The sequence below is a fragment of the Taudactylus pleione genome, unplaced genomic scaffold (genome assembly GCF_031769625.1).
Source record: "Taudactylus pleione unplaced genomic scaffold, aTauple2 ptg000162l, whole genome shotgun sequence".
NCBI lineage: Eukaryota > Metazoa > Chordata > Amphibia > Anura > Myobatrachidae > Taudactylus > Taudactylus pleione.
This window is the reverse complement of record NW_028284564.1, coordinates 508,706-532,721: the sequence shown is the minus strand read 5'-3', so window position 1 is coordinate 532,721 and position 24,016 is coordinate 508,706. Positions and strand designations below refer to the sequence as shown.

At 40.7% G+C, this 24,016-nt stretch overlaps 1 protein-coding gene across 1 annotated transcript in view; it reads right to left on the bottom strand.

The window, feature by feature from the left end:
* Positions 1–24,016, bottom strand: part of HSD17B4 (hydroxysteroid 17-beta dehydrogenase 4) — a 305,815-nt gene that overhangs the window by 165,055 nt on the left and 116,744 nt on the right. The window contains exons 8-11 of the mRNA XM_088475153.1: positions 17,734–17,921; positions 6,930–7,021; positions 5,441–5,465; positions 706–834 (exon numbers count right to left, since the gene is read on the bottom strand). Coding sequence (XP_088331279.1) covers positions 706–834; positions 5,441–5,465; positions 6,930–7,021; positions 17,734–17,921 — 434 coding nt within the window. The remainder of the gene's footprint in view (positions 1–705; positions 835–5,440; positions 5,466–6,929; positions 7,022–17,733; positions 17,922–24,016) is intronic.

Sequence of the window (24,016 nt, the reverse complement as noted above, 5' to 3'; positions counted from 1 at the left end):
GGTGTGTCGAGGACGGGTCCCGGCGTGCGGGAGTGCGTGTTCCGCCCCCCTCCTCGCGGCTGTCCATCGGCTGTGCAGCACAGCCAATGCGACATGTCGATGAACGCCGGCATTCACCGACATATTGCGGGTACACACTGCCCGATGGGCAGCAGATACATTGGCCGATCAATTGATCGGCCAATGTATCTGTCAGTGTGTACCCGGCTTAATAGACACTATTACTTTTACTGTGCTCCTTTTATGTTCTTTGCTGTATGCTTCTTTTTTTTTTTTGAGTCCTCTCCATACGGTTACATTGTACGTTTACAATTTTATTTGGATCTTAATAAACATAAATTGCAAAAAATAAAAACCCCTATTTATGATCTGATGGTTTAAATGCTTTCAGTGGGTTTGTTGTACTTCATGCATGCTTCGTGCAATACAATGTTCATTGATTTAAACAAAAACAAACAAAAAAGTTGAAAAGGAAAAAGAATATTGCTAAGCGGAGATTCGTTTTTTTTATCTTGACATTACAAAACAAAAAAAACAAAAAATAAACCTGTGAACAATGGTAAGCTACAGATTAGCCAGTAGGCTTACAGTAATTAGAGCTCTGTTAATATATTTACTTACAAACATTGCTTTCAAAACATGGACAGCAAAAATAAACTTATTACTTGCCTCCACAATATATTAGACCCTGATTTATGCAGTTACCTTGAATTGTGTGTGGCTTAGTAGCATTATCAAAATCACAGATCTTTGTCCACTCATCACGTACAGCCTCTGGTGTAATTGGGCGATTATTCTGCCTGATAATGGCGCCGAGAGTTCTTTCCCAACGTACTAATTAGAGGAAAGTAATAGAAAATATTGATCAGAAGCCTCAAGGTGATGGCAACTAGTATTAAGAAATACGAAATAAACTTACTTTTTAAGGACACTTTTAAAGGATTTCAAAAAACATCTAAAATGGAATGCACCTTGTTTGCAGAGAGCTTTATAAAAGGTCTCACCATTTCCCCTCCACCACAAAGGAGGGAGGTAGGAGACCTTTCAGTATAAAACTTAAACACACTGAAGGTTTTCATTCTGTTTTGTCAAAGTAGAAAACCCGTCTCCAAAAACTGAAATTACATTTACTGTTGAAATGCTGGATGTCAAACACCATTAGAATGGGAGAGAAATGTAGTGGATAAAAACAACGCTACAGAACACTCTGTACTATCAGCTGTTTGAGTGGTCATAGAAGACAAAACAATGGGCAAAAATGTGTCAGGCCATCTCAGGTTATTTTAAAAGCATCCTGCTTTAAATGAAACAGTACTGAACATGCTTATTAATATGTTGTATAAAGTTAATTAAAATTTAAAACATATGTCAAAAAATAATATAAAAGCTGTCCTCTGAGAATCTGATAGTGTCATATTTTGTTTTTACAGTTATTTATTTATTACCAGTTATTTATATAGCGCACACATATTCCGCAGCGCTTTACAGAGAATATTTGGCCATACACACCAGTTGGCATCAGTGTTGTTACAGTTGTCCATATGAAGGTTTATCCTGTAACTAAAGCATGGAAATCCTCACTCATTGATCCTTCGTTCACCAAGTGCTTTACAAGCATTTGATGTATGGTCAGTGCATCATGTAAATTGCCCTTTTGGGGGATCATTATCTTTTCAAATACTGGTAGTCAGTCAAATCAAAAGGGTATATCATTCTATATTGCTGCAAAGGAACTGCTGAGACATCAGTTATGGAATCCATCTGGGCAGGAGCAGCAATGTGACTGATAAATGAGACCTAAACTTCTAGTTAGTCTTTAGGACTTAATTTGTACCCACCATTCCAGAGTGCCCAGACAGCAGTCAGAATCCCGACCACTGACATCCCGACGTAAGTATGAGGGTTAGGTTTATGGTTAGGCTACGGGAAAAGTGGGTTTAAGCTGCAGGCTAGAGTTAAGCTACTTCTCTTCAGGCGGCGGGATTCTGACCACCAGCATCCCGACCACAGGGATCCCGTACCCAACCCGCATGTAAAGCCGCAGAGAACTGCAGCAATGGCCCCAGCCTGATCATGTGCATTCAATGCAGTGCTTAAATGTGGCAACATGATGTGGGGCCTTATGAAAACAAAATATATACGGGATGATCATGCACAGAGCTTACTAAGAAGTAGAAGCGGAAAGCAGAGAGGTCCATGGACCCAACAGATCAGTGGAAAAATGGATTACTCACTAATAAATAACAGGTTGGCAGTTTCTGTACACCATCCTATAGCACAAGTGCTTAACACGGACATTGGAACAGACCAATGGCATATCACCCAATAATTACAGTTTCAGAGAAAGGATCGGGTGACTGTCATCAAGTGGGATTTCTGTTCTATTTTCATGGCTCAGAAAGCAGGAGATGTGAGTGACTGTGAGTGAGAGATCTGTAGCAGAGGTTTGATATATTTCATTATTTATTGTACATGTGACTGGTCAGGCCTAGAACTAGCCGATCACATGATCTCTTCCTCATGAGCGCGCACACTGCATCCTTCCAAGTTTCCTGTGGCCAGACCAACATCTAAATTAATTGTTTGGGCTTCATGCCGGGAGGTTTAAGAACTAATGTGCAATGAGTATGAGATTTATATACATTTCCTGCCTAGCAACACTATAAAAAATAATAATCCATCAGTAATTACAACACCCATACACTGGTAACATATCTGTACCTAGCTTACATTCAAAATTAAAGAAACACTCCAGACAATGTTCAGTAGGTAAATCACTGTGTAATTTACATTTATCCTGCTGGAAAAGTGAGACACATTGAACACCCAACATCTCTAGGCTCTCTCAAGAGCATTTATTGGATGTTACAGCAACAACTGTCCATTTAAAGCAGGGGGTAAATTTACTAAAGTGAGAGTTTTTGGAAGTGAGTTTTAAAAGTGATGTTGCCCATAGCAACCAATCAGTTCGTAGCTATTATCTTCTAGAAGGTGCTAGTTAAATGTTAAGTAGAATCTGATTGGTTGCTATGGGCAACACCACTTTTAAAACTCACTTCTAAAAACTCTCACTTTAGTAAATTTACCCCTAGGAGTGTTGGAGAGCCGGCATTCTAAATTCTCCTTCCTCCACTGGCAGTAAAATTGGCCATTACAGTGGAATCAGTATGTAATGCCACTGGATCTATTCCCGGCGGACCAAATACCGACACCGAAAGCCAGAACAGTGAAGATCCCGACTAGGGCTGGTAAGTACTCTTGGAAGTGGAGATGTTGCCCATAGCAACCAATCAGAATGTTCTTAACATTTATCTAGCACCTTCTAGAACAGGGGTGGCCAACCAGTTGGAGGCAAAGAGCCAAAAAATATATGTAGTCAAGCAAAAGAGCCAATAGCATGCGCGCACCGCGGCCAAAAAATGGCGCGTGGCCTAGCTGTCACAAGGCCACGTCCCATTTTTGTGCGCACGCCTTTGGTATGACATTTGCAGGAGCATGACCTTGTGTCACAACCCCGTTTTTAGTCACGCTGGGGGCGAGCCCAGGACATTGAAAATACACAGTTTACGTAATCTTCCCAATATACATTTTTCACTGTTGAAGTGAAAGAAAAAGCCAGAGCGATATAGAAAACATTGACATAGCCGCGTTCACATAAAATACACAAAAAACAAGCCAGATCCACATAAAATACATATTGAAATCCAGAACCACATAAAATACATTGAGAATGCCAGTGCCCATTATGTTGTGCCCCCTGTAGATGTGCCCAATATGCAGTGCCCTCCTGTAGTTGTGCCCATTAAGCAATGCCTCCAGTAGTTGTGGCCATTATGCATTGCCCCTGTAGCTGTGCCCATTAAGCAATGTCCCCATTAGTTGTGGCCCTTATGCAATGCCCCCTGTAACTGTGCCCATTATGCAATGCCCTCTGTAGTTGTGCCCCTTCTGCAATGCCCCCTGTAGCTGCGCCCATTAAGCAATGCCCCCATTAGTTGTGGCACTTGTGCAATGCCCCCATGGAGCTGTGCCCATTATGTAATGCCCCCCAGTAGTAGTGTCCCTTCTGCAATGCCCCCTGTAGCTGTGCCCATTAAGCAATGCCCCCAGCAGTTGTGCCCCTTCTGCATTGTCCCTTGTAGCTGTGCCCCCTAAGGAAGTGCCGCCAGCACTAGCTCCCCCTCCGCGCCCACACCCTTATGCAGCTGGCACTGCTCCACGACATCAGGGCTCCCGAGTCCTGCCGTCGCTGCTGCTTCTGCCGCCTGCTGGATCTAACTGGATCCAGCAGACACGCGGGCTCCTCACATCGCGGGTGACGTCATGACGTCATCCGCGCACTGCATCACTGGGTACGGTGGCCTCTGAAGTGATCAGAGGTTCCTTTAGGCTCTGATGGCTTCAGAGACCAGCATTCTCAGTAATAATGGGGGTCTGCCGAGCCGCGAGCCTGGGAGCTGCATTAGAAGCTCAAAAGAGCCTCATGCGGCTTGAGAGCCGCGGTTTGGTCACCCCTGTTCGAGAAGATAATAGCCAGATTCTGAATGGTTGTTATGTGCAACATCTCCAATATTACATGATGCTGGGGATATTTTCTACTTTATATTTTATATATTGAGAAATTAGTGTCCAGAAGGAAGCTTGACGTGATCATCAAGCAATATAACAAGCAAGGGAAATATTGTTCCGTATACATTTATTTGAAAGTGAGATTAAATATGTAGATGTAAGCGCCATTATCTGAACCATATTCTATATTTTGGTATTTTTATATTGTTCTTTGGGTGAAACAAAGGTGTTGGATTGGGCAGCTAATCATCTAACCAGTGAGCGTACTTTCTAAATCTGTACTTAACTATACTTCCCTACTACTTATATTATAACTAGCATATTATACTGTTCAGGCGATATATTCTATACAAGTTACTACTTCTTAAGGTGCCTACACACTAGGCAATGTGGTCACGATCAGACATCGTGTCCGATTTCCCCTTGAACTCTCCCCAGCAACTCCCTGGCTGTCGTGGGCACGATTTGGTGTTAAAAACTGTCCAATGTGACAAACGATCTATCGTGCCTCCTAACTATTCCAGCGCATCGTGACTGAGATCGGCAAATCTGCCCTACAGCACGGCATATCTGAAGATGTGATGTACGACCAGCTGGTACGCGTATCGGCATCGTGAGTAGACACTCATGATTAGGACACATTTTACACGATTTGTTATCACGATGCATCGGAATCGGGCAAATCGTGTAAAATGTCGCTAAGTGTGTAAGCACCTTTAGAATGCTCACACATTTGCCTGCTATTTCATAGCTACAAGCTTCTGTACACTTTTGAAAATAGCCAATTCAAAAGAATCATTTCCATTGTGGTGTTAATGTTTTTTGTTTAGCTACATACACAGGACATGACCTCTAATTATGTGATACTCACATTTTCCAATCCAGCCAGCTCCAACCTGTGGGAAGATAAAGCACACATTTCCTTTTGTTCAGAATCGAATTCATACAACAGTGCGCTGCAGTTTTAAATCTACAGAAACCAAAAGATTAACTATTGGATTTCAGTTTTGGCACGTGGAATAAGAATGCAATTCCAGCACAGGAAATCAGCCAGCACATTTTACTGTTCATTCACAAAGCAATGTACTATACTGTAGCTAGGCATTCTGCAATGGTTTTGTTACCTAGTTTGGCTAGTTTTTGAATCAATTTGAAATGTCCTCTAAATCTAACGAGTGATTATCAGGACATATAGGAAAAACATGCAGCACATTATTACGAATCACAATACACCCAATTTCATGAAAGCACAGTCAATGTAATGCTCAAAATGTACCTACAGAACAGCTCAAGAATCAACAGTGATGGAAATTGAGGCCAATAGTGACTGACAGAAAAATCAAAGGCCATGCTCTAACAAAAGACAAAAACTGTACAGACGGAAATTACAATAACTAATAATACAGATTATGTACACAAACCTGCATTTCCCTCTGATCTATATACAGATGTGTCCTCGTACACCTAGCCTCAATATGCCATATGGTGCGAGACGCCTCTTGCGAATGAGCCATGAGGTCTTGTGACACTCTACTTGCACCTTTTTAGCCAAAAATGTGTCTTATTTGCCATGTGCTGTACTAGGACACACCAGGAGACTGTGCCGATTAATTTGATACTGTATGTGACACTTGTATATCTTTGCGCTACTGAGACTGTAAATGAAGCGCAATGAAACTTGGTGTGGAAAAAAGCTGTGGCATCGTGGCACTTCGTATACAAATTCAGACTCAGTCATACAAGTGTCGCTTATCAAATTAATAAATGCATTCTCCTGGTGCATCCTAGTCACATTGCATTGCTCGGCGCAAGCAGTCTCTCATGGCGCTGAGAGGGGCTGTTTGGCGTGACTTCAGCAGTAGTGCATATCTGTATATAGATATAAACATTGCAAAAAACACGATAAGATTTTAAGCATTGTGCCAGAAATGCGCTTGCTCAATCTTCAAAACGCTGTAAAAATTGTGCAGTGTATGAAATGAATGATCTTGGTGCCTTTCAGTGGTTTCCAATGTCCGGCAGTGTAAATATGCATTGAAGCAAAAGAGCGTGTCCAATTATCTGGCGTTTCTGACTGACCCAAGGTTTATACTGCCGATGGCCTGAGCGCTTCAGAGTACAAATTATTCTTCTAATGTTTAAACGGAAAACATTTCCTGATTCCCTTTATTGTTATTATACTGCAGTTATGTATCGTACATGTGTCTTTAATCTGTACTTTGTGCATTAATGGACCAAGACAAGTAAATAATTATTATTGTTAGTAATAGGGCAAAACAGATGTTAATATTATTTTCTTAAACTCCGTAAACCCATAAAATAATTGGCTTCTAAATCGTGGAGTAAAAAAAGAATCTCACCTCGAACAAACCGCCATTTTCCTGGCAGCTTTCATGACAGAGCCAGAGCACAAGAGGAGCCACATACTCCGGCTTTAGAGCATCCAACAGATCTAAAATGAAATCAGACAGGCAAGCTGAGTGCAGGAAGGGGAAAATCTGTCCTGATTCATGTCAGACTATGCTGTAATTGTCTAGCAAGTGAGCAGTCTGTATCTGTTTTACAAACAAGCCTGCGGCGTAACTAGGAGAGATTTTATACAAAAATGGGAAGTAAATGTAGCCTTTTAGAGTGGACCCATGATACATACAGGGGAGGTCTCAGCCCTTGGTCATGTCACTAATGAATTCACAGGCAGCAGTTTCAGGAATATTGGTTCAGCCCACAAAGTAACTACATCCTCCACTGTGCAGAAGATGGGCCTCCTTAATACACATTATCAAAAAGGTAGAAAATACCTAACTTTAATGAATATTTCATATAGGATCTGCTCCATTGTTTCAGATAGGAGTTTTGTGAACTTTGCTAGTTTGTGCTATTGCTAGTTGCTACAAGCCAGACCGTAGGCTACACACAATGGTAGCAGCTTCTCAGGCTCTGTGCCCTCTGCAAATATTCACTGCAGCGCAAAATCCTGCAAGCAGAAAAAATAGCACCCCTAGACTAGTCCCTGGGCATGCTCAGTATGTTTCTAGCATTCCACCCATCTTTTAGCTGTACCTGGTTTTCCAGACTTATTGCACTATTTAAGGAGCACCCTACTTATATTCAATTCCCACAGTCCTCTGTACCATACTCTGCTGGCACCCTCATCTTGTGAACAGCTTTCACAGTCCCCTGGGACAGCCCAGTACTCAGCTACCTCAAGCCTGTGTCCAACTTCTGTCTCATGCATTACACATATAGCAGCACCTCGCTACACCTCCTGCTTTGCCTTGCATCTAAGCCCACACTACTACTGCCGCAGGACGCCACAGCTCCTAAAGTCTAGGACCAGTATCCACTATTCCCCACACCTCAGTCTATAAGAGGGAACATATGGCAGTTTGTGTAGTTAAATGAACTGGGACTTGGAAAATTATGGTGACCAACTGCTCAGCTTGCGGTGTAGGCCACCCTGAAAACCTGGAGCAAAATTTCACTTGAGACCAGGACACCGTCTACCGCACTGTGGATGATCAAACTTGTCCTAGGACCACTATCTAGCAGACTGACATTACCTGGCCCCTCAGTGCACTCTCATTTTAAATGCCTGGAGCAGCGTAGCCTGCAAAATATAGTATTGGGACAGTGGGACATACAACACCTGGATTACCCTGCACTGCTCCCCAAACAGACTGAGTTTTCTTTTTTGTGGGCACCGTACTTCTCCACAGCAATCTGGTTTCTGACCTAGAACTGTGGAGCATATTGGTGGCATTAACTACTGTGATCCATTTTTGGGTTGCTGCCTTTTACCATGTGCCGCTCCCTAGTTATAATGCTGCACAACTGCTGATTCCGAGCATAGCAATTCTTCTGCCGCCATCTCGTCCTGGTGAGTGTAGCCTCCTTTTCTATTTCTATTGGATGGGTGCACTCCCCTATACAGTGGTCTGTGGCTTACAGTATTTGTAAAACCCTTCACAGGCCCCACAGAGCTTTGCCATCTAGCAGATTTCTTTTACTGTTCTACTAACAGCAGCAGCACCATGCCTGCAACCCTCACCCCATAATGTATCCCAGACTACAAGAAGGGGGAACTCTGTCACTACACCCACCTGCAATGCTGTGAATGGTCGGACTGCACTGCTCACAATTATAATTAGGTTTTGTACCAGTCTTTTATATAATCGCCTGGCAATGCCTTACCCTTGGGACCCACCCCCAAGTGTACATAAACTCTTCTGCTGGGTCAGAAATTAATCAGATGTTGGCCAGGGCCCTCCAACACTAAAGGAATCAAAGAATGCTCCATTATACAATACAAAATCACAATATTTAGAGTATTACACTAAGCTTTATAATTAGAATGCTCATTAGTTAAGTTTGGCCAACAATGTACTTTTTGTCCAAAGATAGCCATGGAGTTGAGTGTTCATTTAGACCGCCCCTTTACAATAGAGAAGATGGGTGAGGGGATTGGTTCCTCACCACGGTGCAAGAATCCAAGTCCGGAAGGTTTTAGTGATTTTTATTACAGAGCATTAATGGAACACTTAAGTCTGCTGCTACTCCAAGCATTCAACAAGGTTTCAGACACTACACATTTTCATCCACTGGCCCATGAGACACAGAGCACAGTCATCCATAAAGAGAGCAAGGACCGCATACCCAGTGCTCCAGGTACAGGACGATTTTGCGATTGTATACAAACTGTTCACTAACAATTACCTTAATGTTATATTATTTGATGTTATTCATAAAGATCAAGTGGGATGTGTCCCTGGCATAGAAGCTAAGGACAACACTACCAAGATCATTGATTTGATATACCAAGGGTATATATACTAAAGATCTGCAAAGCTGGCCAGAAGGTCCTAGATTGAACAAAAATCCAAACAGTATTACAAGCAAAATCAGATTTGTTTTGAATGTATTACTATTGCTCATTTAAATCCAACCTTCAAAGCTGCAGATAATAGACAGATTAAAAAATTGATCTTTAGTAAATATACTCCCCAAGTCTCACCACCTCAAATGCTATAATACATATATCAGATCGGATGTTGATGGTCGCGGCCCCGCGATGTCACTTCCGGTACGACGGAACATGCTGTGTGCCCTCCGGAAACTCAGGTGAGTTTTCAGGTTCCCTCAAGGTGAGTAAGGTAGCTGATGGCCTCTGACAGTTGCTTGCACTTAGACAGGTGAGTGCAATTTATGCTAATAGACTATAGTATGTAAAGTCCTAGCATGTGACTGGTCTTTGTGGCTGACCCTTGAAAAAGGCTATGTGATTGCAGAAACGGGCCGTCGGGATGGCCATATACTGCCTCTATTTGCAGCTAAATCTCCTGCACAGCACATTGATGAGTACAATAATCTTTCTATATGATATGATGGCTTTTATATGTTGATGCCTCTTTTAGCTACTATATTAAAAACTCATTTTCTTTTGGACATTTAAAATCATGGAGGTGTGCTGGTTTTCCTAAAGTTTACCCTTGCTGGATAACTTTTGGTGCTAATATAAATATATATATATAATATATATATATATATATATATATATATATATATATATATATATATATGAGAAGGGGTACCTTTGGTGCGCTACAACTTTGGTGGAAATTTCTTCTATTCAATTAATACTCACTTAGGGGGGATTTATTGCAATATTAGCTGTTGGTCAAACACAACCCTCTAGTTAGTCTTCAAATCACCATAAGTTTATGTTTTGGATATTGTTCATAAAATAAAAGCCCTATGGTAGCCCATAATTCTTATACCTGAATATATTATTCTTGGTATATCAACAGAGGTAAAAATATAAACAATTTACAATACAAATACATAAATAGCATAAAACAACTTTAAGTAAACCTGTCCCGGTACAGAAGGATAGATGTTGTTATCTGCCACCTACACCTTTACAGGTGTGAGCTCTTAGGTGGACTTCTTAAGTGGTAGGTGCAGGTTTTTCAAAGCGATGATTCTACGCGTTTCGTCCACCTACGGGACTTCATCAGGGGTAAACACTTTAAAAAAAATAAAACATATGGTGATAAATACAATTGCATATTTACAGTGTATAACAGATATATACATAATTATGTACTTGTAATCAATTTTGATTAATATAATACAGCATGAAGACAGAAGAGAAGGTTCAAATAACAGAAGTTTATCCAATCAGAGGTTTAACAATGGTTACTGATGACAGACACATAATAAAAGTACATACCAAAAATGGAACTGGTTAGAACACTCAGTAGTATAAGCTTATTTTCTGTCCCTTGATAGGGAGAAATTTCTAGAAAGGCTTTTAAAAGCCTAATAGGAGATGCAGAAAAATTAATATTACATCATAAAATGTGGTATTTATTTTCAATATACTGCAGTCACAAGTCACAAAAAACATAAGAAAAAAAAATCATGATAAATTCAGTATATACCAGATGGTTCTTATAACCCTTATATTGTAGTGATTGGGTCTGAATACCCCTCAATAATATAAATTTATTTTCTGTCCCTTAGTTGGGAAAGACCCAAAAAATGGCTCTCAAAAGTTTATAGAAAAGTTGAATAGTAATTCTACTTTATAAGGGCTCCTGTTAATTTTAAATATATTTATTAGGAAAAGAGGATTAGTACATACCAAGTAGTTCTTATAAAGATTTTACTGGAACGATTAGATGGATGTTTCTCAACCAATATATGTAACCTAGTGTATAATGGACAGTATTGTACCTTTGTTATTATAAGTACATTTAAATACAAATAATATAAATACAACTTATATTATTGAGGGGTATTCAGACCCAATCACTACAATATAAGGGTTATAAGAACCATTCTCCCTATCAAGGCACAGACAATAAGCTTATACTACTGAGTGTTCTAACCAGTTCCATATCATCAAGTGTTTGTTCAGACCAGTTCCATTTTTGGTATGTACTTTTATTATGTGTCTGTCATCAGTAGCCATTGTTAAACCTCTGATTGGATAAACTTCTGTTATTTGAACCTTCTCTTCTGTCTTCATGCTGTATAAATATTAATCAAAATTGATTACAAGTACATAATTATGGATATATCTGTTATACACTGTAAATATGCAATTGTATTTATCACCATATGTTTTATTTTTTTAAAGTGTTTACCCCTGATGAAGTCCCGTAGGTGGACGAAACGCGTAGAATCATCGCTTTGAAAAACCTGCACCTACCACTTAAGAAGTCCACCTAAGAGCTCACACCTGTAAAGGTGTAGGTGGCAGATAACATCTATCCTTCTGTACTGGGGCAGGTTTACTTAAAGTTGTTTTATGCTATTTATGTATTTATTTGTAATGTAAATTGTTTATATTTTTACCTCTGTTGATATACCAAGAATAAAATATTCAGGTATAAGAATTATGGGCTACCATAGGGCTTTTATTTTATGAACAATATCCAAAACATAAACTTATGGTGATTTGAAGACTAACTAGAGGGTTGTGTTTGACCAACAGCTAATATTGCAATAAATCCCCCTAAGTGGTGGAAATTTCTTCTATTCAATTAATACTCAAAGTTGTAGCGCACCAAAGGTACCCCTTCTCTTCCATTTTTAGGTCCTCTACTAGCAGAGGTCCACCTAATTGGTGCAGCTGAACCAGTGTACACGCGATATAAGGGTTAATTTTGTATTATATATATATATATATATATAGTAAAGCCTCTCTTTCAATAGTATTGTCTATATCCAATGATATCAGACAAGGCTGTCCTTTGTCACCATTAATTTGTATCTTACAGATGTATCCTTACACATATTTGCTACTGCAGCACTAAAAAGCCCCACGGGACTCTGCTAGCGCTGGGTGTCTTTTTTTGTGTCTTCTTTTGCCGCAAATGCGTTTAAGTCGCAATGTGATGCGATTAGGAAGACTGTGCTGATCAATTTGATATGTGACACTATCTGTGTGCGACTGAGTCTCTGAATCTGTATAGGAAGTGCTACAGTGTAGCAGCCGCAGCTTTTTCATTCCAAGTTCCACTGTGCTTCATACAGTATACAAACGCCGTCGCACACAGATATACAAGTGTCGCATATACATTAATCAGCACAGTCTGCTGGTGCGTCCTAGTCGCATCAACATTGCAATTTAGATGCATTTTTGGCAAATATATGGCGGTTCAATCACGTGCTGCTGCGTGGGGTATTGAGGCTAGATGTATGAGTACATGTCTGTATGTGTGGAGGCCCTGGCTAGAACAATTAAGGTAAACTCTAATTTAAAATTATTTAGGTTGGGTTCTGCAAAAATTGTCTTTGTTGATAGACCACTTCCTGGCCCCAATATCTAACCCTACAATTTCTCTTCCAAACCTCTCAGAAGAATTTATTAAATTCTGACAGCTTTCAAGATTAGCCACTCAATCCATGGTTCTAAATCTCACCACTAGTAAACCTGCACTCCTGGGCTTACAGCATGTGTTCACTTATAACTGGCACCCTTCCAAAAATCAAATAGTTGGAGGACAATATACTGTACGTATCCTAAGATCTCTATAAACCCAACTTTGATCTGTCGCTCAGACAGACATGTTCTGATATAGTGAGTGGCATAGCATTTTATGGTTTGGCAGTGTTAACATTATAAAATAAATACCTTACCCAAAATGTTATACTTATTACAAACTCTTCCAGTCAATGTTCCCCATATTTGTATTACTAAACTCCATGGGATTAGTAAAAATGTTGTAATGCAGGAAGTTTTGTTTAAATGCAAAACTCAAGATGGTTTGCAACTCCCCAACTTCCATTATGTCTATGCAATTCACTTGAAAAGGATATGGGACAGGATGCTCGAGGACGGCTTGAAACAAAGGGGACTAACTCCAGCTTCCTTGGCCTTAAGATCTTCCATGCACCAGCCACCCAACTATCGTCCCTACATTACATTGTTAGAAAAAAGCGTTTTGTACTCTCAAATATACAGCATCTCCTCTATAGTTTCACCCCTCACCTTCCTAGTATACCACTTATCATTCCACCCAAGTCAGTCACAGTCCACTATGAAGAGAGTAAATTCAATAAGTGTGCGCAGTGTTGGCCGGCTCGTGGTCCGGGCATGTGTGACCTCATATGAAATGGATCAGGATGCGTTGCAATATCCTGACCAGGAACTTTGGACATATATGTATCAAGCTTTTCCTAGGGCTACTTTACAATGGCAGTGACCTTGGCAGGGGCTCAGCTCAGTTTAAAACTTTATGCTCTTCCACAAGGACCCTCCGCCACTTAATAAAAATGAGTTTACGATAGAAAGAAAAAAAACAGGCATCATTCACATCCTTAAAAAGGTTATCTACTTACAAGGAGTGTTTAATACTTTCCCATAATGTAAATGAACTATTCTTTATTTAGCAAGCTGTGCTTTCTTTACAAAACATTTTGTTCCTAAAACTGAAAGTTTTTTAAGGAAATTTTGCTATTCACTATCTAGGGATCCAGAAGTATTAGAATAATGGTCGGAGTTAAATAACCAACAGCACGGTGTATTGTTTTACATCCACAAGTAAAACTATGATTTTGGAGACTTGAATCTTTTACATATTAGTAACAGTGAATAGTTTCCCGTCTCACAGAATAAAAATCCCAGATAAAAAAACTACACATGCTATATTTTTGTAAAACATGGGCCAAGATAAGCCGTATGAGAGCTCCAAATCCACTTTCGTTCATCCAGCACTGCTTAAAGATTTAACTTGCCTTCACTGTAGCTATTTTGTAGAGGTGTTTGTTTAAATATTTAGAGTCAAGCTGGTACTTGCTGCTCTTGTTATCTAGGTCACAATTTCTATCTTCAGAGAATATTCAAACATTTTTTGCCAGCTGGACAAATTTTAGGATCCTGTTTTTTTTGTTGTATATTTTTTGGAAACTGGCTAAGCCGAATTCTCTGTCATTTCACAGATCATCTCACCAACAAATCCTTGTCACTAAACCAGGTATAAATTAAGCACACGGGGAACCAGACTATTGTCTAAGGGGGTTGGTTAGGGGATCCCTGCGTTCGGGATCCTGCCGTCAGAATACAGACAGCTGCATCCTGAAAGTCAGAATCCCGACGATTGGAATTTAAGTAGCCTAACCTTAATCCTCCCCCTAACCCATCTTTCCCACAGCCTAACACTAACCTTCCCCCTAGTCCCTATCCCTAACACTAAACCTAACCCTAATACTTATCGTCAGGATTCCGGTGCCAGTATTATGAGCGCTGGCATCCCGACCACCGGGATGGTGACTACTTCCTGTCTAAAGCAGAAAAAAGGGCATGTAATAAAAAGGCGCTCACACTCATTTGCAAAAGTTTCAAAATGTCCCACTGAGGTTGTTTGTTCCAAGCAAATTCACACATTTCTTTGGTGTGAGGCACAAAATATCTGCTTCCATTGTATGAAACGGCTATGGCCGGATGGCTGTACTTTCAGCCAAACCCCAAAATGGTCTGCAATGAGGACTGTTAGGGACAATTTGCTATAATATTTAACAGCTTGTAGGAATGAAGCTGGAGTTTTGTAGAGTGATTTAAATTAGAAATGCATTAAAACCTATAAGATGTAACTTCCTGTTTTCTGATTTTTAGGTCATATATAAATAGTGATAACTCTAGGTGCAGGGTGCAGTGAGGAGGGCATATTTACATTGTGATGGGAAAAATTGTATTTGTGATGTGTCGCTACAGCTACTGTAGTTGTAGCGATACAAATCTGCCTTCCTCACTGATCAGCACCATGCGCCTAGGGGTAAATTTACTAAGATTCGTGTTGCTCCGAGATAGCAATCTTGAAAATATTGTTCTTACCAACACGGGAATTTACTATTGTTAAAATCTGGGTTTTTTTCATTTAGGGGGGGTGAATTCTGCAGCGTTAATCCCGCAAAATCGGCCATATTTTTCAATAGAAATTAATACACCATCGACTCAAATCGGAAGTACTTTTCATTCACTTGGGAATTTGCCATTATTCGCTTTGTTCTATTCGCCCATTTTTGCAGCCAAATCGTGGAGTCAATAGAAGTTTTAAATAAACCACCTCCTGAGCTGCGAGTTTTCCTGAAATACACACAGATCAGTGTGATTTGTGTATGTTTCAGCATGGAAATAGTGTGTAAACTAGGACTGGCTGAACAGCCCCGGGCTGTTCAGCCAGTTCTAGTTTCTAAAAATGCGGGGGAAGGAAAAAAAAAAAAAAAAAGGCGTATGGCCCCCCCGTATTTTAGGAACCAGGACCTGCCTGCGGGCCAGTCCTGGTTTTAAAAATAGGGGCAAATAAATTGTGTAGGGGTCCCCCTATATTTAAAACCAGCACCGGACCAAAAACCGACTGGGCTCTGATGCCACAGCCAGGGGACCCTATCACCGGGTCTACCCGGCCAAAGCATTATCACCCTAAGCCGGTCAGCCCAAGCCGGGCATCTCAGGGGAAGTGAAGACCTCCCCAATAAAGGGGTTTCCCCTCTCCCGAACACCCCAGGCTTAGTCTGAAGCCCGGGGCTATTCCCCGCACCACTGGGCTGTGGATACGGGGGTAATAATGGTGTAAAAATAGAGAAACTTTTGTATTTTACAGCGGAACTACAGGTGCCAGCATGCCTGCCCTTTGGCACTTGTGGAACTACAAGTACCAAAGGGCGGCAGGCACTTGTACCCCCACTGTAAAATAAACAGTTAAAAAGCCACGTGTGTTCTAGCCAATGAGCAGCCACTACATGTAAAGCGGCCTCTGATTGGCTGGCGAGCCATACCCACCACTCCAGGGGTGCGGGGAAGAGCCCCGGGCTTCAGACTAAGCTTGGGGTGTTCGGGAGAGGGGGGGACTCTACCTCCCCTGAGATCCCCGGTTTGGGCTGACCGGCTTAGGGTGATAATGCTTTGGCTGGATAGACCCAGTGATAGGGGTCCTCTGGCTGTGGCATTACCCCCCAGTCGGTTTTTGGTCCGGTGCCGATTTTAAATATAGGGGGACCCCTACACATTTTTTCCCCCTATTCTTAAAACTAAGACTGGTCAGCAGCTAGGTGCTGGTTCCTAAAATACGAGGGGGACCCTCCTCATTTTTGCCCCCGTATTTTGAGGAACCAGGACTGGCTGAGCAGCCCTGGGTTGGTTTGCCTTTTGGGGGGGACCCTACGTAATTTTTTTTAATTTTAACCCATTACATTACACATACAAGCAGCCTGCACATACAGTATTTCACTGATACGTGCAGTCTGCTTGTTTGGGAGGGAAACTTGGGCCTTTAACACGGACAGGATCGATCAAATACACCATCGACCAACACAGGAGCTTGGTAAATTCCCGATTTTTTTTTTGTATGAAAAAAACGGGGATTTCTGATCGATCCTATCAGTGTTTAACAACGGATCAAATCGGGACCAACACGAATCTTAGTAAATTTACTCCATAGAGTGAACACTATATAAAAGATATTTGGACCATTTTGCCATTTTAATTGGCATTCGAACTGTAACCAAAACTACCAATGATATTGCCACAAGATTAATTTCCAACATTAGCTGCACTACCAGTTAGATAATCGATCTTACATAGAATCTGCAAAGTCCGCCCCGGAGACCAACCAGCTAGGGCTCAGAGGTGCCTAGTACATTAGGAGATGGTAGTGCAGCTTTTAAAACAAACAATATTGCCACAATATATTTCATGGAACAATATAACATTTTTGCTATTAGCACAGTTATGCTGGGTACACACTGGCAGATATATCGGCCGTTCAATTGAATGGTTGATATATTGTGGGTGCGTCGGCCAGTTTGTACAGAGGCCATGTCTTTCAACGATGTTTATTGCACTGGCTTTGCTGCACAACCGATGGTAGAAATAGCTGCAGATATTTCGGCTCATTGTGCTGTGTGTACGGGTGGTCAGTCACCGCCCGTACACTTGCTGCAGAGGCCGTCAGTGACTGACATCACAACTGGGCGGGCGCATGTAAATGTCCGCCCAGTTGTGACATCAGGCACAACACATCGGGCCGAAGATTGGTAAGTGTGTATGCACTTACCAATCGTCAGATAGACGGAGGATCGTCCTAGTGTGTACCCATCTTTACTGAAAAGAAAACGCAGCCAGCGCAAGTAGCAGCTTCCTAGAAAATGTCAATTTACCTTGTGGCATAACAGTCTGAGTGAGCCTGGAACCAGCAGTTGGTGCAATTGAATTACTATGGATGTTATATTTCACCCCCTCAAGAGCGAGAGTGTTGGAAAGGCCTACTAGTCCAAGTTTAGCAGCACTGTAGTTTCCTTGCCCAAAATTCCCATATATTCCAGCTGCAGATGAGGTCATTATTATCCTATAATTTCCACAAAAAAAAAAGTTAAAGATGCAATAAATCAAGACATTATTAACTTTTTGTATGCGAATAAAACAATTTTTCATTTATATTGCATCACCAGGTATCCCACAGCATTGTACAGAGATAATTATATAACAAAAATAATACAATATAAAAAGGTTCTAACAGACAATAAGTAGCGCGTGGATTATCAGCGGGCTTCAAGTTGCTGGAGACCTACCTCGCTGTTTTACCATTCACTCCAACACCAAAGGAGTTATATTAAACCGGTTTACCAACCAAGGGTTAATTGCAAGCCAGGATTTCTGGAAACCTGTGCTTTTCCACCCAAGGGAGTGGTGAGTAACATTACTACTCAGTTCCATTTGCTGGAGATTACCCTACCCCCTAGGCCCCCTCCCTGGAGGTGGGACCTTCTTTTTGGATACTCATTTTTATCATTACTCAGTGCAATGATTGATATACTTTTTCAGTTTATCTAACATTGTATTTAATATCCTAGGAACTGCAGTTCTATTTTGTTATTGAAATTCGTATTACTATGTTGCCAATAAATTGTCAAAACAGCTTTTAAGGAGTATTTTTTTAATAGTGGTTATAAGCGCAGACATTTATTCCTTTATTCCCGTGATTTCTCAGTGTTTTTATACAAGTTTGTAAAAAGTTAGAATAAACACATTTTAGCTCCCATCTGCAAGTTCAAAAACTCCTCTCCCATCAGTAAAACACCTCCACTTACCTCTCCAACATCATTTACACCTCCACATACTGTAAATGTCCAACATTATTTACACCTCCACATACCTGTCCCACATTATTTACACTTCCACATACCTGTCCCACATCATTTACACCTCCACATACCTGTCCCACATCATTTACACCTCCACGTACCTGTGTCACATCATTTACACCTCCACGTACCTGTGTCACATCATTTACACCTCCACGTACCTGTGTCACATCATTTACACCTCCACGTACCTGTGTCACATCATTTACACCTCCACGTACCTGTCTCACATCATTTACACCTCCACGTACCTGTCTCACATCATTTACACCTCCACGTACCTGTCTCACATCATTTACACCTCCACGTACCTGTCTCACATCATTTACACCTCCACGTACCTGTCTCACATCATTTATACCTCCACGTACCTGTCCCACATCATTTATACCTCCACTTACCTATACCACATCATTTACACCTCCACATACCTGTCCCACATAATTTACACCTCCACGTACCTGTCCCACATCATTTATACCTCCACTTACCTACGCCACATCATTTACACCTCCACATACCTGTGTCACATCGTTTACACCTCCACATACCTGTCCCACATAATTTGCACCTCTACATACCTGTCCTACATCATTTACACCTCCACATACCTGTCACACATCATCTACACCTCCACATACCTGTCCTACATCATGTATACTTCCACATACCTGTGCCACATCATTTAACCCATTATGATCTGTTTAGAAAAATTCACCTGAAAACTGACATGTCTTTATTGGCCAAAATATACGAATTAAACTCCTTCAAGTACATGATTATTCATTAGGAGCAATGTACTGGAGGTTCTGACCTATGTCCTGACATTTTTACCTTAAAATAAAGATGTTCCCTACTTTTTCACCTGCTAAGGGGGGTGTACACAAAAAAAACAAATATCTTCCGAAAAAGCGATGCTAGATTGCAATTAAATTGCAACTGAAATGTGCGAGTTAGCCGGCAAAGAACGACTCGCAGGACCCAAATTAGCACCTAAATGAATTGACCCCTGTCTGTGACATATATTCTTCTAGATCCCGAAAAAACTCCTGTTACGGTTTTTCGATTTTATTATTAATTGATTTACATTTACGTCTTGGGCTTCTGCAAAAGTCTTACATAGCATCTTCCATTCCGTCCATTACTTTTCAAACAAAAGTTATGTTCAGATGTCTGAGACCGCTACTGATTGGGATATACTCTAGTAAAGATACAAACTACACATCTGGCATGTTCCATTTATTCTCACTATTAAAAAAAAATCAACTAAATAGTGACATATATCTTTATTTTAGGTTAGAGGGTTCCACTAAAATCAATAGTATGTATATACGGGTTATGTATGGGTTCCCGGCGGTCGGAATGCCGCGGTCAAAATATCGACCGCAGGATCCAGACAGTCAGAATCCTGACACCCGTAGGTAAGTATAGTACCACTAATGCTAACCCCTACCCTAACCCTCCCCGATGCCTAAACTTAACCTCCCCCCTAGTGAACTTCCCCTTCCCCGCACCCTAAACCTAACACTCCCCCCTTAGTGCCTAACCCTAAGCCTCCCCCTAGTGCCTAACCCTAACCCCTAATCCTAAAGCTAACCCAACCCTAACCCCCGATACTTAGGGTCGGGATCCCGGCTCCTGTATCCCGAAGCTGTTACATTAGAATATATCAATACAGGGTTAGACCCATCAAGAGTAATTTAGGATACAATCCCTTAACAAAGATGGCAACCGCTTACACTAGACCATTTCTAAGATGGCCGCTACATGGATATTCCTTGTACCACAACCAAGATGGAGCTGGACTCAATCTCCCTATATATAGGGATCCCACAACCAATATGGGGCAGATACAATTCCCTGAGGAAGGCCAGGAGGGCCGATACGCGTTGGAGATCAACACTACACGCACCCCAGGAGGGCATAGGATACCCACTCTCTACCACTGCTAAACGCTAAGAAAAACCATAGGACCGAGACACAGTCACGTGACCGCACCCGGAAGCGTCCCTGCTTCAGAAGGATAGACCCGGTGAAGACTACCTCAGCCGGAAAGGGGAAGGAGCGGTGAACTGATAGCACAAGGGAGGTAAGTTTCTTCACAAGAGGGGGGGTGCACGGTGAACGGTTCCCGCCAGAGCTGTGACCATTACATCCGCTCCCCAGACAGTAGCTGTCCCCTCCAGTGCGCAGTGCATGTCAGCGCCTGTGCATCAGGTACTGCGCCGGCAGCTGCACCCTGAGGGAGGACGCTCAGTCGAGAGTACTCCCAGGCAGTCAGCAGCGTCACCATACTCCCTGCCCCAGGAAGATTTCTCCTCATCCCCGGGCATAGTTAATTACTTACTAGTATACTATAGACCAGCGGGACGCGCAGGTCTCTTCCGAATCCCTCAAACAGCAATACATGCTTCAGACAGATTAAGATCTGACCCCTGTTTTGACTTACCACTTCTTATATATTTCCTAAACAGATTTACAATGGACATGAAGTGGTTTTAATATCAGTGGTTTTCACCTGATTGATATTGATTGATCATATCCTATGCTCCACCTGTGTGACTGTATATAGAGACTTAATACACATAAATACCATTGAATGAATATCATTCATAGATATTTAACATATGCTTTTTACTTTGTTTTTGCTTGTTATTTACTTGATTATATTCATATTTTTCTATATTGTATGTTTTGAATCCATCTGGTAGTTTACTTAGATGCTCTAGCATCAAATAGATTAAATAATTAAGAAGTTCACCTGTGGCTTACATTTCCACTTCTACCATCTCCATTGTGTACATCCATCAATATATTCCTGCTTTCCTCTTTTTAGATACCTCAATGATCACCACTATAGTGTGCATATAGAACACATTTAAGACATCATCTCTGACAGACAGAGAGTGGAGGTATAGTAATATTCAACATTCAAAAGAGCAGGTCACCTGTTGATGGAGGAGATATAATATATATATATATATATATATATATATATATATATATATAGTTACATATATATATATATATATATATATATATATGTATGTAACTATTTATATATTTATATATATATATATATATATATATATATATATATATAAATAAATAATCCATTATGTCAATATTAACACACTACAGAAGCTACTTGATCGCAGAACCTCCCACTGGTCGATTATTATCTCAATATGGTTGGGTTAATATTACAGGTACTGCAGCTTAGTAGCTACACCCTCATAATTAGTGATTGCAGGTACGCCACAACTGAGAACATTGGGATCTCGACGCAGTTGGGATTCCGGCGCCAGTATTTAGACTGTCGGCATCCCGCACGCTGACTACATCCCATATATACACTATGGCTACTCACACACAAACACACTATAGAACCTTTTCTATCAAAGTATAAATAAGCAAAAGAAACCGCAACACAACCTCCTCCACATTGTGTACTTATTAAACTGCCTAACACATTGATAATTACCAGTAATATGAAATACAAAATCTGAACTATATTTTAGGTAAACAATTCCAACTCGCATATTAACCGGAGACAAATATAATTTATTGAATTAGTCACAATAATTGCTGGCAAGCACCCAGAACTAAAAGCAACGTATTATTTGATTTTAAACTCTAATCAAGAATGTGCCACAAACCAAACAAAATCAACATATTTAGAAAACACTTAAATTGATGCGAAATCCATCCACTGCTTTAGGGAAAACAGTAGAGCAGGTCAAGAATAGTTCACATTGGCTGGATCCAATCCAGATTCAGCACTGAGCAGCTGCTGTAAGATGTCTATGTGCTTTTTCTAAGCCCAGTTGGCAACACAGCTGTTGGCGTGCCATCAGTGTTTTATTATCAGTTATTATTAAAGTCCTGTGTGGCAAAGGCTAGATGAAACTGTGATCTAGACTTTATTAATGTACACATTTAACAATACTGACAGATATTTCTAAAAAGGCAGAGGGGGACGGCGAACGTGGACTGTTCCTCAGCACACGATCCATGTTCTGACTTGTGCAACTGAGCGTTCTTATGAGATCTATGACAAAGTTATATAGAAGGCAGTGCACTGCAGAGCTCATTGTGCTACATAGCAAGTCACTGGGAAGTGATAAAGCAGAAAGCGCTGTGTCTATAAAATAATACAGGATCTGACGGATTAATCTCCTACAGACAATATACATTCATCCATCATTCATTCAGAGTGTTTCCGCTATATACTTTTTTTACATCAGCAACATATTCGTAGTATACAGTGGTCATACAGCAATTTAAGGGGATAACAGTATCACACCAAGGACAAGTCAAAATCCTTACATTTTCCAATATACACCTATTCCAGAAGAAAAATACATATATATTTATGTATGCTATAAACTAATTTATAAAGCGGTTTCTGATTATATTAAAAGGTATTTTCAAAAAGGAAAAGAATGGTTGGACAGGAGGGCATGAGGATCAAAAACAATTTATCTTCAGAATAAATGGACAAAAAAAAAATATACTATATAAAAAAAAAAACACAATTTATCATTCAAAATGTCGACATATAATTCTGCCTTCACACATTAGTGAAAAGGAGATTAATTCTGAGGTGAAGTACAGAGCTTACCTAAAACACAGCTGAATGACAATATGGTTGTATGTTTGGATTATAGTTTTAAGGAAAAAAAACACATTTAATTTCCCAAGGAACCCTTTATTTCCTTTTATTTGAAAATGACAAATGCAATATTAGGCCAATGTACTTGTGCTGGCTATGCATCCTTTTAATATACATTTTATTTATTAGATAATTGAATAAAAGGTTGTGATTGGTTTAGATGTGGTAAACATCCAACTCTCATAGATTACCAATACATGCCTACACTGAGAACAAAATATACTACAGATGTGTCCACATACATCTATCCTCCATGCGCTACAAGTTGCGCCACACAACCCAGGAGCTGTGTGTGACTTGGTAGCTCTGAGCGTCTTTTCCTGCGACTTTTTACATCCAAATGCGCCTTATTCGCACAGCGTTCTGTGTGTGACTGCGGGTGTATCTCCATACGAAACACTATGTTACAGTGTTACAGCCGCTGACACTGTAACGTAGCATTTTGCATGCAGATACACCCGCACTCGCTCAGAGAACATAGGCATGCAGCATATCATTTTAATCAGCAGAAGCTGCTTGTGCTATCTATATGCATCGCTGTGCGAAGAAGACGCATTTAAAGGTAAAAAGTTGCACAAAAGACGCTCGGCACTACAGAGTCACGCCACGGCACGGCGCAACTAG